This window comes from Haemorhous mexicanus, chromosome Z, assembly GCF_027477595.1.
Source record: "Haemorhous mexicanus isolate bHaeMex1 chromosome Z, bHaeMex1.pri, whole genome shotgun sequence".
Taxonomy (NCBI): domain Eukaryota; kingdom Metazoa; phylum Chordata; class Aves; order Passeriformes; family Fringillidae; genus Haemorhous; species Haemorhous mexicanus.
Window position 1 is genome coordinate 50944070 of NC_082381.1, and position 12995 is coordinate 50957064.

General features: G+C 40.0%; 1 protein-coding gene across 1 annotated transcript; it reads left to right on the forward strand.

The window, feature by feature from the left end:
- The first annotated feature begins 1369 nt into the window (after window positions 1-1369).
- LOC132341844 (fructose-1,6-bisphosphatase 1) lies at window positions 1370-11363 on the forward strand. The gene is made up of 7 exons (XM_059873932.1): window positions 1370-1595; window positions 3950-4112; window positions 5987-6079; window positions 7121-7264; window positions 8467-8604; window positions 9826-9945; window positions 10930-11363. Exons 1-7 carry the CDS (start codon window positions 1426-1428, stop codon window positions 11119-11121), a joined length of 1020 nt encoding a protein of 339 aa, XP_059729915.1. The 5' UTR covers window positions 1370-1425; the 3' UTR covers window positions 11122-11363.
- The last annotated feature ends 1632 nt before the right edge of the window (window positions 11364-12995 follow it).

The window sequence follows — 12995 nt, forward strand, 5'->3', positions numbered from 1 at the left end:
GTTGACCACTTGCCAAAGACAGAAATATCTTGTTCAGAAGAGCACTACTACTCATATCTAATATCTTCAGAAGTGTCTGTAATACTGGGCATGGGCAAATTAGGCCAAAGTTGTTTACACTTTTAGGAGAAGACATTTATGCATGCCTTCAAAGTATTTAATGCATAGATACACAATGTACTTTGCATGAAGATAGAATGTTCATGTATGCAAAGACGTGCATCTTGTAAAATACTTTTGCCCTACGTTTGACACCTTTTGGAATGATTTCAATTTGTGGTTTCAACTTAGAATTTGAGACTGTGCTTATTGAACTCATTAATGTATTCTACTGAAAAATATTTTTTTTAATATTCGTCTTCTTAGATAATATTAATATAAAATAATAGCTAGTATGAAAAATCTGAGTAGTACACTCTTATTCATGTTTGTGTTTGTCAAATTATTGTGTGAAAGGGTGTATCTAGGGTCAGGAGTTGGACCAACGTGGTTTCCTTGACTAGTGCTTGGATTTTTCTGATCAAACATAAACAGCAAAACATATTGCTTGATTTTGCTGCAAAATCAGAAAGGCTAGAACCAAAAGAAATGAGATTCAGGAGGGTCTAGATTCCCTTGCACCAGTATTTGTGTGAGGTGCTTTAAGTGCTAGCTTTTGAAGTGGGATCAGCCTATGTCTTTCTATTGAACAGGTTTGGAGGGTTTGTTATGAAAGTCTCATTGGGTCCAGCTGCCAGGGGCTTTTTCCTTGCAGCTTTTTAATGGTGTTGGATAAGGCTGGGGCACGTGGGGTTAACATGACCTCTGTAAACGAAGTTAATACTTGATGGAATCGGTTACTGAATATGTGGTTTTCCTGTACTGAAGAGTCAGGATGAGAGCATTCCTGTGCAGCAGAAGATACTGACCTTGCTCTGTAGGTTGTGTGCGGTTCGCTATAATCTACAATCACACACAGAGAGTGTTACAATCAAGCGGTGAAACCAAGCTGACTTCTGAATTTTGGGGCACAGTTTCAGGACCGTTAGCATCGAAGTGCGACCACCGCGAACAATAAGAACAGAACTACCAGCACCCGTGTCTCGATCAACTCCGTGCCGTTCATATAACGAGTGCCCAAAGCATCCTTCCCTCGCTTCTTCCCGCACAATGTAGGAGACAATATCAGGTTAAAAAAAAAAAAAAAAAAAAAAAAAAAAAAAAAAAAAAAAAAGGGTGCGGCGGGGATTCCCCGCGGCGGATATTTCAGAGTGTCGGTGGGAGGGCAGGGGTGGGATCGCTTTCCTCGCTGTCAGCCTTGCCGCCTCCCTCCCGCTGCCCGGCGGTGGCGGGGCCGGGCCCGCCCCGCCCCGTCCCGGCCCGGCCCGCCCCGCCGAGGCAAGTGGCGGTGCTGGCGGCCGCGGCCCCACTCGCAGCTCCGCCACCATGACGGACCGCTCCACCTTCGACACCAATGTCATCACCATGACCCGCTTCGTGATGGAGGAAGGCAGGCGGGCGAAGGGCACCGGGGAGTTCACGCAGCTCCTCAATTCCCTCTGCACGGCCATCAAAGCCATCTCCACCGCTGTCCGCAAAGCGGGCATTGCCAACCTGTGAGTCCCGGGATGCGCATCCCCGCGGGTCCAGGGCATCCTGCTGCCTCCGGGGTGGTGGGTATCGGGATGAGGATGGGAATGGGTATTTCTTTCACCAGAAAAGCCTGTGAGTAGGGTTGCATCAACCCATCCTCTCGCACAGAGCTGGAAGTATCTTGGTTTCTTGATTTTTTTCAAGTGACACAGGTCCTATGACTTTTAAACAGTGTAAGGTGCCCAGGTGCCCAGTCTTTGAGAAACGCTTGCTGATAATAGAACTTAATACTTTCAGCAGGTGCGAGTGCCTGGAGCCATAAGACCAAATATACTGAAAGACAAAGCCTAGCAAAAGAAGGCTGGATTATTGTTCATTGCACATTGCTTAATATCAAAGCATCATTTTATCCTTTGAGGTGTCAAATCAAATTCAGGGTGTTTTTTTTTTTTTTTTTTAATAGTGCATCATAGCCACTAGACTTTCTTTATGAAACTGTGGATATCTAAGGCTTTTAGAAAGTGCACTGGTTAGGAACGGTAGTGTCTGTAGTCAGCCAGTCAGAAGGATGTTGTTCTGGAGATGCATCAGAAGGAATTTGGAACTCTTGGAATGTGAAATACCTGAAAGTACTCGTAGGTAACTAATCCTCATAAGTATTTTACTTACTAAGTAAATTGCTAAGTATCTTCATATCCCAAGTTGTGTGCTGGTCAAGGCTATAGACATGGGCTACTTCATTACTTAATGGAAAATGTTGTAAAGAGAAAATTAGCTTGCCTCTACAAGCTATGCAGAGGAAAATATATTGAGAAAAAAGGCAAAAATCCTCCACTTTATGTGTGTTTGAGCTCATATGCCTCCTGTATCTATCAATAGAGACTAGGGTGCCCCAGCTCTAATCTGATTTGTAAGCTTAGGGCCCTACTCCTTTAGTGTCTCACATGTGTGTCAGTCAGCAGCTGCCCACAGGTTTGGTATCTGTGCCCACGGACTTGCCTTATGATCCCCAGTGGGTTTAACTCTCCGTCAGTGCTGGGGTAGCAGGCTTTGGCCTCATAAGCCTCCTGCTGTGGAACTGCATTTTATAATCAGTGGTGAGATTTTGCTTTGCTGTCAGGGAATGTGAACAAGTAGGGATCACTGCAATCCATTTCTTTGGACCATACTCAGACTCAACTATGTGCTTGGTGCTGCTCAGCATGGGAGGTGCAGAGCAGCTGTGAGAGACAGCACCTGCACCTTCCCAGTGCAGGCCCCACACCTGATACATCTCCTCCTCCCAGGAGTCCCCAAAAGATGAGGTACAGAAGCTGTTCTGCTGCTGTGCCTCCACTCATAAGGACGTTGTTCCAAGTATTTTTTTCCTAAAAGCACTTTCACAGTGGCAGAAAATATTCAAGTCACTGTAGCAGAGGTAAAGACAGAGAGTTACACAGACAGAGAGGTCTTGTTCTTTGTCTCATGCATAAAACTGAAGAAATGCATTGCTAAAGTAATATGTCCAGTGTTATTACTTAAAACCTGAAATACCAGTGTTCAGCCTAATCAATGAACTGTAGCTGAAAGACCTAAGAGTCACCCGAATGTGTGCTGAGCTGGCTATTGTTTTCCCCTTCTAAGAGCTAAATTTCCCGTTTCCCTGTTTTGCTTGCCTACGTAATCACCTATCATAAGGTCACCTGGTGTTTCCGTGTGCCAGATGGTTTGATTCTAATTATCTTGCAGCATTTTATTTGCATTTCTTATTTGTATTTCTCAGTTCTTTTCCCAAGGAGACATTTACTACTTCAAATCAAAACTGAAAACATTAAATCATTAATCAGTTGATCTATCTGTGAACAGACTTTTTCTACTGCAATTTGCACATTACATTGCTCATCAGGAGTATATTACATATAGAGGATATAGCATAACTAGATAATTAGTGTGGTCAGATTCACATATATATTCATATTTTTAAAGTATATATTCATATGCTTTTAAAACATAAAATATTCAAATGAATTCCTAGCTTTTAGGGTATGCCGAGCCTAGAATTCAGGAATAATAGGTCTTAAGTGCTCATTAAAAATCACAGTTGTAACTCAGCCTTCACAGCCTGGGCTGGCTGTGTTTAACTGTAGTTAAGAAACTATTGAAATGCAATTCCTTGTTTTGTATTTCTCAGCAACTTCTAGATATGCAAACACAGCTAGTGATAACATGTCTCAGCAAGAATTCACCGGCCAGTAAATATAAAACAGGTTTAGAGAGCTGCCATGTCATTTGAAAGTGCAGGATGTTAACAGGAGGTTTTACAAGTGTAAGAAACAGAATCCTTTAGAAGATGCAGTGCTCTGTTCTCATGAAATGCTCTCTCTTGCAATTGCTCTAGCTATGGAATTGCTGGGTCTACCAATGTGACTGGAGATCAAGTAAAAAAGCTGGATATTCTTTCCAATGACCTGGTGATTAACATGCTCAAGTCATCCTTCAGTACCTGTGTTATCGTGTCTGAAGAAAACAAAGATGCTGTGATAGTGGAAACTGAAAAACAGGTCGGTAACTTTAAAAGCTCTCCATGCTTGATTTCAGATCAGCCTGTACAGGTGTACTGCTCCACATCTAAAGAAGTAAAACTGAACTAAAGGTTTCAGAAAACAGGTACTTTCCTAAACTGGCAAATGAAGGTTGAGGTGATGGGTGGAGAGAGTGTTAGTCAACATTAGTTCTTTCTGTCATTTCTGCTCTCCAGACTAATGTTTGTTGGTTTTATTTATTTTTTTTATGTGTTGTTCCTCCCCACTTTCTTTTTCTTCCACCTTTTTCTTATTGTGGGGAAAATGTTTCATTCATCCCCATCTTATCTCTGGAACTATGCTCGGAGTCAGTCAAGCCCCTTTGAAGTGTTACTTTTTGAGTGGGACACTGATGAGCTGTTCTCTGCAGGTCAAATCTTGAGGTCTTTAATTAATGAAAATTCTCCTTAAAGCCTATGAAGACTTAGCAACAGTGAAACAAAAGCATATTTACATTTATTATTCTTTATATTTACAAGTCTGCGTGTGCTCATTCTGGGATAGTTCCTATTTCCCAGCTAATATTTTGGTCTGATCATATAAAAATCCGAGAAAAAATTGAGTAAAAACAAACAGCAAAATATAATTTATGAAGTATAATGAAGTTTGCTTTCTTTTAGAGGTTCTTTCTCTCCCTGTTGAGAAATCTTCAAAATTTGTTTTCTAGGCATTGGATTTTCTAAGATCTGAACAAATATTCTCAAAGATCACTGAGGGAGTCCAAGTATTATTGGATTTCTAAACAAAGTGTGAGCCAATACACCGCTTTTATCCATACATACCAGGAATTCCTACTTGCAGAGTAGAGCATTGCTGAACTTAAATATAAGTTTCTGACATGCAGGATAAAAATCAAGTGAAAAACAAATAAACACTGTTGTTACACACTATTATTAAGACAACTATGAATAAAATGATGGGGGCAAAAAATATTTAAAAGGTACATTTAGTTCAGCTTTTCCCCTGTACTGTCAATTTCCTATATTAAGGAATCCTACTGGATACCTTAATCCAGCAATAAGGCAGAGATTTCTTTTTGATCCCCAAAACCCAGGGTAAGATCAGTCTGGCTAAGGTAGTACCTGACCATTTCAGAGCATAGATAAAGGAAAATTTATAGTTTAGGCATGGCAGCCATTAAAGAGCTTTTTAGTACCTCTAAAGGTAGAGGTAAAATATAGTTTTTAGCTCTACATTAAAAAGGTCAATCTTTATTTTGTTTTTTCTCCTTACTATTCAGAAAGACATGTTGTAACCAAAGAGAAAGTGCAGCCTAGCCTAGATGGTGGATATGAGAGGATTGACTTCAATTACACAGATGAAACTAAACCAATAAGAGTATTTCCCTTTTTTTCCTCACATTAAAAAGTATATGAGAAAACTTCACTTTTCCTGTGTTATCATCTGCTATGTACTGATAAAATGCGGGAAAAAATACTAAAAAATGGAGGGAAAAATCAGAATAAAATCCAAATAAAATGGAAAAAAAATTCCAAAAAATCCAAATAAAATGGGAAAAAATTCCCATTTACTATTCCAAATAAAATGCGGGAAAAAATACTAAAAAATGGAGGGAAAAATCAGAATAAAATCCAAATAAAATGGAAAAAAAAATTTTAAAATTTTAAAATTTCTCAGCTTCTGGTTTGGCACAAATCACAGTTGTAATTAAGGGTTGACATCTGGACCAAAGAATTGCTGATGTTTGAATTTGGTTCCTTCATATCGATAAAGGTGTTTTAGCTTATATTGCTGTGTAAGTCTCTGAGAAAATATACTTACTGAAATGTTTTTGTTTGGAGGAAGTGGATAAATGCTGTCACTAATCTAGTTCTCTTTTTTGTGTTTTTTAGGGTAAATACATAGTCTGCATAGACCCTCTAGATGGTTCATCAAATATTGACTGTCTTGTGTCCATTGGGACCATCTTTGCAATTTATAGAAAGGTAAAATTCTTTCATGTAGAATAGGAAAAAACATTATTGTGCAGCTTTTGGTGAAATAAAATTGCATGGGAAGACAATAAAATCTAACTAAACTTGTTTGTGAAAGAGACTCAGGGCCAGCTTTAAGTTAAATCTAGTATTTCACAGACACATGGATTTGAATTTGAATTAGTCTCTCAGAAGTCAGGATTTGAATTAGTCTCTTGGAAGAAGAAGAACCTATATGTATATGGAAGCCTAGCTGATATTTAATTAGACAGCTAATGAAATTACCTCTTGGAAATTACCCCATGTCTTAGGATTCATGAATATTTGTGTTGAGGCAAAATACCACGTGGTTGTCATCTACTTGGAGAATGTGCTTTCAGGTTTTCTTGTTCTCTGTACTAATAGTTCTGTTGGCCTGAGGACAGGCTTCAAAAACAAACCAGAGCTGAAACATGTCATATGCTTTTGAAGTGTCTAATTCACTCTGAAAGGCAGAAATGCTGTCTGAAGGAGGTTGAAATACCAGACTTACAGGTCACAACATGGGGGAAAAATCAAATCAGATAAAACACACCCAAGTGTCCATTTTAATCATCTTTTGTATGTTGTCATATATCCCAAAGTAGCTATTTTCAAATTCATTTTTGTGTGAAGCAAAAGAAAGCAAAAAAAAAATCCCAAGTACTTTTGATCAACTTTGAACTCTGTGAGTCATGTTTCATTTCTTTTCAACTGTGCCTCTGAGTTTTCCTCTGAGCTGTGTTCATCATCACCTACAAGGAGGTGCATAGCTCTTTATTATCTCCTTAATCCTTTCCTGCTTCCTGCATTCCTGCTAGGCTTAGTTAGAAGTGCATTTCTAGATCAATGTGTTTGTATCCTATGTATAATTTGTATTTGTGCATCCAGTAGGAATTTCAGTTGAGGATCATGGAAATACTTGTGCCACCACATGGCATGGATATGGAGCAGAAGACTGTCCCTATCCCAGAGCCCTGTCATGTACCAGCAGTAGAAATGAAATAAAATTGACTACACTCTTTCTTGTTCTAGGTGTCCCCTAATGAACCTTCTGAGAAAGATGCTTTGCAGCCCGGACGTAATCTCGTGGCAGCTGGTTATGCACTCTATGGGAGTGCCACCATGCTGGTACTGGCAACTTCTGCTGGTGGTGTCAACTGTTTCATGCTGGATCCGGTGAGAAGATCTTCTGTTTCTTTGTTTCTGTATTAGGGATTGCCAGGTACTGTCTATAAGAACTGTGTGGCCCTAGGAAAATCAACCAAAGGAGCAGTTTTCAAGGTAGCATGAAGGAATGAAGTACAAATGTACTTATAACCCATCAGCAATAAAGTCAAGAGACTTGCATTCCACCTGCCTGATGCAGAGGTGCCATGTGTGACTGAACAACAGGAAGACAGCCGAGTCAGCAGGGCAAATACACAGCGTGTGCAATCATGTGATATTTAAAATAAGCAGTTTTCTGCAGTACAAAATATCATTTAAGTCTTATTTGTCTTTTCCTTAATGCTAGGACCTTAGTAAACCAGAGGAGCATAAATATTTAACCTTCTTCTGTATTTTGAGATCCCACCATGATGTGTAAAAGAGTAAGTGATGTGTATGGATGATGTGACATTATAGCATGCATTTGCCATGAGTTTTAAAACAAAAGTCATGCTGATCATAGCAGAAAGTAGTTTGCTTTAGTGGCCTGTTTCTTTGTGATCAATCAGGGTGCCACCTGCCAGTTTAAATTTTTAGAACCTGCAGTGATCAAGCTGCAGGAAATATAACTTGGTACTCTCTATTTAGTAGCAGCTTAAATAGATGCATGCATTTTGACTTTATTCAAGTAATAGATTTAACTTTGAGCATGCATGCATATTATTTTGTTTTCTGTTAGTACTAACTTGGAAATTTACTTTAGAGAAAACTAAACAGACCAGTCCTTGGTCACATGCTTCCTGTTAGCCCACGCAAAAAAGAACTGGAGTATCTGCAGCTATTTGAAGATGTTTATGCATGATTCAGCTAGCACTCTCAGTTTCCAAACTCCTAGGAGTTCTGAAACTTATATTGTTCTAAGTCTAGCAAAAAAATGGAGAGATAAACAAATTTACAAATAGCATTTTTTGGGTATAGAAAATAGAGAATTGTTAGAATGGTAGTATGAGGAAGCCAGTATGATGACAGGATTCATGCTGTCTGTGTTTTATGTATAAACAAAATATCTTGCATGTAGACTGCAAAGACTACTTTTTTGTAGGTACTGAATTATTTAAAAATTGACAGTGGTAGTAAGTTTTTATCAAATTGTGTATGTTATTGGATTTTGCCTTGATTTGCAAATAAGTGAGAAATTAATGTTAACAATTAGTTTTCTTTCTTATTGTTAGGCAATTGGAGAATTTATTTTGGTGGAAAGAGATGTGAAAATCAAAAAGAAGGGAAATATCTACAGTCTCAATGAAGGCTATGCTAAATATTTTGATCCTGCCATCACAGAATATCTCAAAAAGAAGAAATTCCCTGAGGTAAAAGATCCTGTCTCAGAGAAACTTTCTGATAACTAACACCATTCACGATTTCCAGTTTTATGATCCATCACTCATTCTCTCATGAACTATTCAGTGCTTGTTTTCCTTTCCTGTCTATTTGAAATATAACTTGATGTATGATTGCTAATGCAACAACAGTTGATATGACCAGATATTTCAGCATTCTCCAATACTGCCCTGCACCTCTTTTACATTTTTTCACTTTCTTCCTTTTTTCTTTTTTTTGAGTCTTTTTTCTAATTTTTTTTCCTGAATGAGGAACCTGAGTAATGGTGCTGGAGGCAAAACTGGGCATTTGGTAATCAAGTAGAGAGGAAATCTGGGCTGGTGATGAAGAAATTTGATCAACATGTGTTGTATTGCTGCTTCCTCGCTGTAACATCTGAGTGGCTGGAGAGCAGCGTGGAGATGGCAGTGGAGATTGCTCAGTGGTCACACGAGCTGTGTCCTAGGAGTGCCTCTCTCTTGAAAACCCAGTGTACTTTCGAGGCTGCTTTGTGTTTGTGCAACTTCCTGGTGTCAGGAGGCCCAAAGCTCCGAGGAGTGCCCATAAAAGGTTCTCATGCCTTACACATTTCATCACTGAAGTTATGACACTGGCAGTGATATGTGAACATCTACTGTTGTCAGGTGTTGGTGTCCCTTCCTGATCTTGCTTTGAAAGAAGATTGATGTTTTATCATTTGTCTTTCCAGGATTATGTTGTTGTTTATGTAGATACTAAAATGTATGCCAGGGAGTAGAATAAGGAAGTCACATCAGAAGTCAACTATTAACTTTTTCTTAACAAAAAAAATTGCAGAAGCTGGCAAAAATAGTTGGAAGAAGTAGGAAAGATCACTTCTTTTGTTCTTTGATTTTTTCCTGCTAGAAAAGACTAGGCCCCGGTATAAATTCCTAGCACATGAGCTTTTGCACCTGGAAATGCAGTGTTTTCCAAGTGTTAGAGCCAGTGTTAGAGCCAGATATTTTCTGGTTTTGATACTACTGCTCATCTATGCTGAAGTCTTCTCTCAGTCCTTGGATTTTCCTAGTTAGAAAATGAAGAGGATACTGACATACTCTGCAAAACTACTTTGAATATTATCAATGAAGCATGATATGGAGATGAAAGATGTTAGGACTGCTAAAGAGGCTTCTGGGGGAGGTTGGCGTGGTGTGCTGTCCAGTTACTTTTATTGGAATGTTTTTCTCTAGGATGGCAGTTCACCATATGGTGGGAGGTATGTAGGATCTATGGTGGCAGACGTGCATCGCACCCTGGTGTACGGAGGAATCTTTCTGTATCCTGCTAACTCCAAAAGTCCCAAAGGAAAGGTAAGCCTGAATTAGCCCAGTTATAGAAAATACTGCATTATGTAGGCATTTCACTATCAAGATCAATCTTTTGATTACAGAGCCTGTGTTTTGTAACTTGGTAGCTTGTATGTCTTGTGGGGGGGATATGACCATCCCTTGCACGCTGTCACAAGAGACAGCAGCCTGTTGTCAGACACCTGTTCGGGGGCTGCTACTCACCCGTTTCAACTGCAGTGACTTCTCTTTGTCTGCAGACATATCCAGCTTGTGGAACATGCCAGGGGGTGGGCTGCTCAAACAGGCTCCCCTGCACCATATCAGCCAATACTGGTGGTTCTGGTCCCAATCAAGCAGAACATTACAAAGCAGAGAATCTGCATTACCCTGAGATTTCTAGCACAAGCTAGTTTGTAAGAAGCCTAAATGTAGTTGACCCACTGTAAGAAGAGAAAACCATCTGCATCTTGTGTGTGGTAACAGGACGTCATCTGGAGGAGCTGTGCCTGGCTGCATCTGCCAGGACAATGGTCAGTCAGGGAAGATCACGCACTTACAGGCTGACAAGGGGACTGTTTATTCAGCAAAGACCTTTGATCTGTTTTGTAATTCTCCGTAAAATATTGCCTCAGGTTGCAGATAAGATGCAGTTATTCATTAGAGAAACCTAGTGGCAGGCTCAGAGCTCATGTTTTTATTTTCACACGCTCCTATGTGGGTCTGCCTTATTAACAGTTGTGTCTTAACATACAAGCTTTATCTCTCTGTAGGTAGCACAGTGCCAACATGGGCTATGGAGAAAGCACTCAGATTGGGGAAAATCCAGCATTCACTGTGTTTTTAAAAGAAAAATCCATGCAATTTCATTGTTGCATCAATGTTTATATGAAATAAAGAGTACTAAGAATATTGATTGGTTTAAAATCATATGCCAAATATATTTACATGCCATGTTTTTTGGCATTGCCTGGCCTGACTTCTGCAATTTTGACTTTTGTCTTCTAGCTGAGACTGCTCTACGAATGCAATCCTATGGCTTATGTTATTGAGAAGGCTGGGGGCATAGCTACAACTGGTCATCAAGCTGTACTAGATATAGTGCCTGAGGATATCCACCAAAGAGTGCCTGTTGTCTTGGGGTCTCCTGATGATGTGAAGGAGTACCTTGAGATAGTCAAGAAACATTCAGCTAAGTAAACAAAGCTTGCTGAATACACTTTGCACAGGGGATAAAATGTCTTACAGCTGAACCAAAGAATACGCTGCAGTACTGTGAGATTGAGCTGTCTGACTTCTGTAGCAAAAGAGCAAATGAGCCATATTTTCATAAGATTTTTTTAAAGTGAAATCTTGTGCAACTGCAGTGAAATATTGTGCAATGAAAGGCATTAAAAGATTGCATTAAAGGAAGCATTAAAAATTAAAGCAATGGAAAAATATGTTTTCTTTTTCATTTATCATTTGTGGTTACCGAAGAGCCCCATGTGCTGCAAGGAAATACTGTGTTGCATTCAATATCTAGGGAAAGAATCTCACCTTTCTCATACAAGTTACAGACTATCAGAATACAGCTAACTCTGTCCTCTTTTAAAAGTCCTGGGAAGAAGATTCAGCATCCTCTTACAGTGAGTGACCTTTCCTAGACCAGTGTCTACACTGCAGAAGTTGCTCACTGTACTTCAGTCTAGGTTTACTCTGACGGAGAATTAATGTCTGTGAAACATGGGCAGTAGTGTATGTTAATTCTGACACATGATGTTAATGTTGCTGCTTGCCACTCTATCAGATCTGGTTACACAAGGATGGAAAATGACATGTTAGTGTGGAATGGTTTTAATGGGTTAAAGAGTATGTGTAGACGGCTCCTACACAGATACAGATTCTGCTGTGATGAGCAGAATCTTTGCCAAAAATTAACCGGCTTACTTGATGAAAACATGAACTTTTGTATTGCTTTTGTATTGCTCCACCAGATGTTCTTTATGTTATTTTGGATTGGGGATTACCATGGAAAAGGATTCTGCTGTGCAAGCAGGATGGAGGTGCAAAGAATCCCCCAAAGCGTACTGATTTAATATGCTCATTCAGAGCATGCTGCTGGTGAGAGCATTCTAGTGCTTGGGAGCTAGATGGACTGTCCAGCACTATGTGGATACAGTTTTTGAATCAATTAAACTCAGCAAATCTTTGATACGTCTCACTGCCCACTTGCCTTCACCAAACTCAAAGTAAGGATCACATGGGTGTTGCTGTGGGTAAACTGCCACTGAACGTTGACTCAGTTCATGGTCTGGGAGGTCCTGTCTAGGGGTGCCATGAGCTATAAACCTGCCTGTATCAGTGCACATAGCCTGACTGAGCATGATTCTTCTTGTAAAACAAGAGAGAAGTATGAGGAAGATGAAATCCAGGGTGCAAGGGCATACTCTGTGAGGGCTGAGACAGATAAAAACCTGAGGACCCTCATTCTTACAGGTCATGCTGGGGCATTTGGAGGCGTACGGGCAAACCTTAGACAGTTGTACATACGCATCTGTTCTCCAAACTGATGGGGGCAAGGTGTTTCTGTCAGGGACTGAATGGCCTAGCTTCAGCTGAAAATGTCAATTCTGATGAGGCTTTGCTAGTGGAGACAACTTTCAGGGGCCTGAGCCCTTAAAAGACTGTGAGAGTGCTGGCAGTAGTCAGTTTGGACTACAGTGCCTCAGTGGTCTATTGTCATGACTCAGCAGACAGAATCCACAACGATTTTTGCCTGCTTTCCGTAATTCCTTGTCTGTATTCTGCCCTCAATCTTTACAGGAATCCTGGACTGCTTATATCTATTTTTAATACACACTTCTGACAGCATGTAAAGGTTATGGGAGGAAAGTCAATACTGTCCATGTTTGCTCGGTCAGTACTCTGTGGTTTGGTTTTGCCTGCAGGCTGACATTTCATACTTAGCATTTTACCCATTGTGAGATGGGTTTATCTTCTAATCAGTAATGTGTAAGCCCACATTTGAGCATCATCTCTGGCTAGCCACCAGTGGGGAGAACTTCTTAGCAATCTCCTTCCATATCCCCCTT

Coding starts and splice junctions, on each gene's coding strand:
- LOC132341844 (XM_059873932.1), top strand. CDS start 1,426: ATGACGGACCGCTCCACCTTCGACACCAATGTCATCACCATGACCCGC. Junction 7,265..8,466: donor ACTGTTTCATGCTGGATCCG/GTGAGAAGATCT, acceptor TCTTATTGTTAG/GCAATTGGAGAATTTATTTT. Junction 9,946..10,929: donor CCAAAAGTCCCAAAGGAAAG/GTAAGCCTGAAT, acceptor TTTGTCTTCTAG/CTGAGACTGCTCTACGAATG.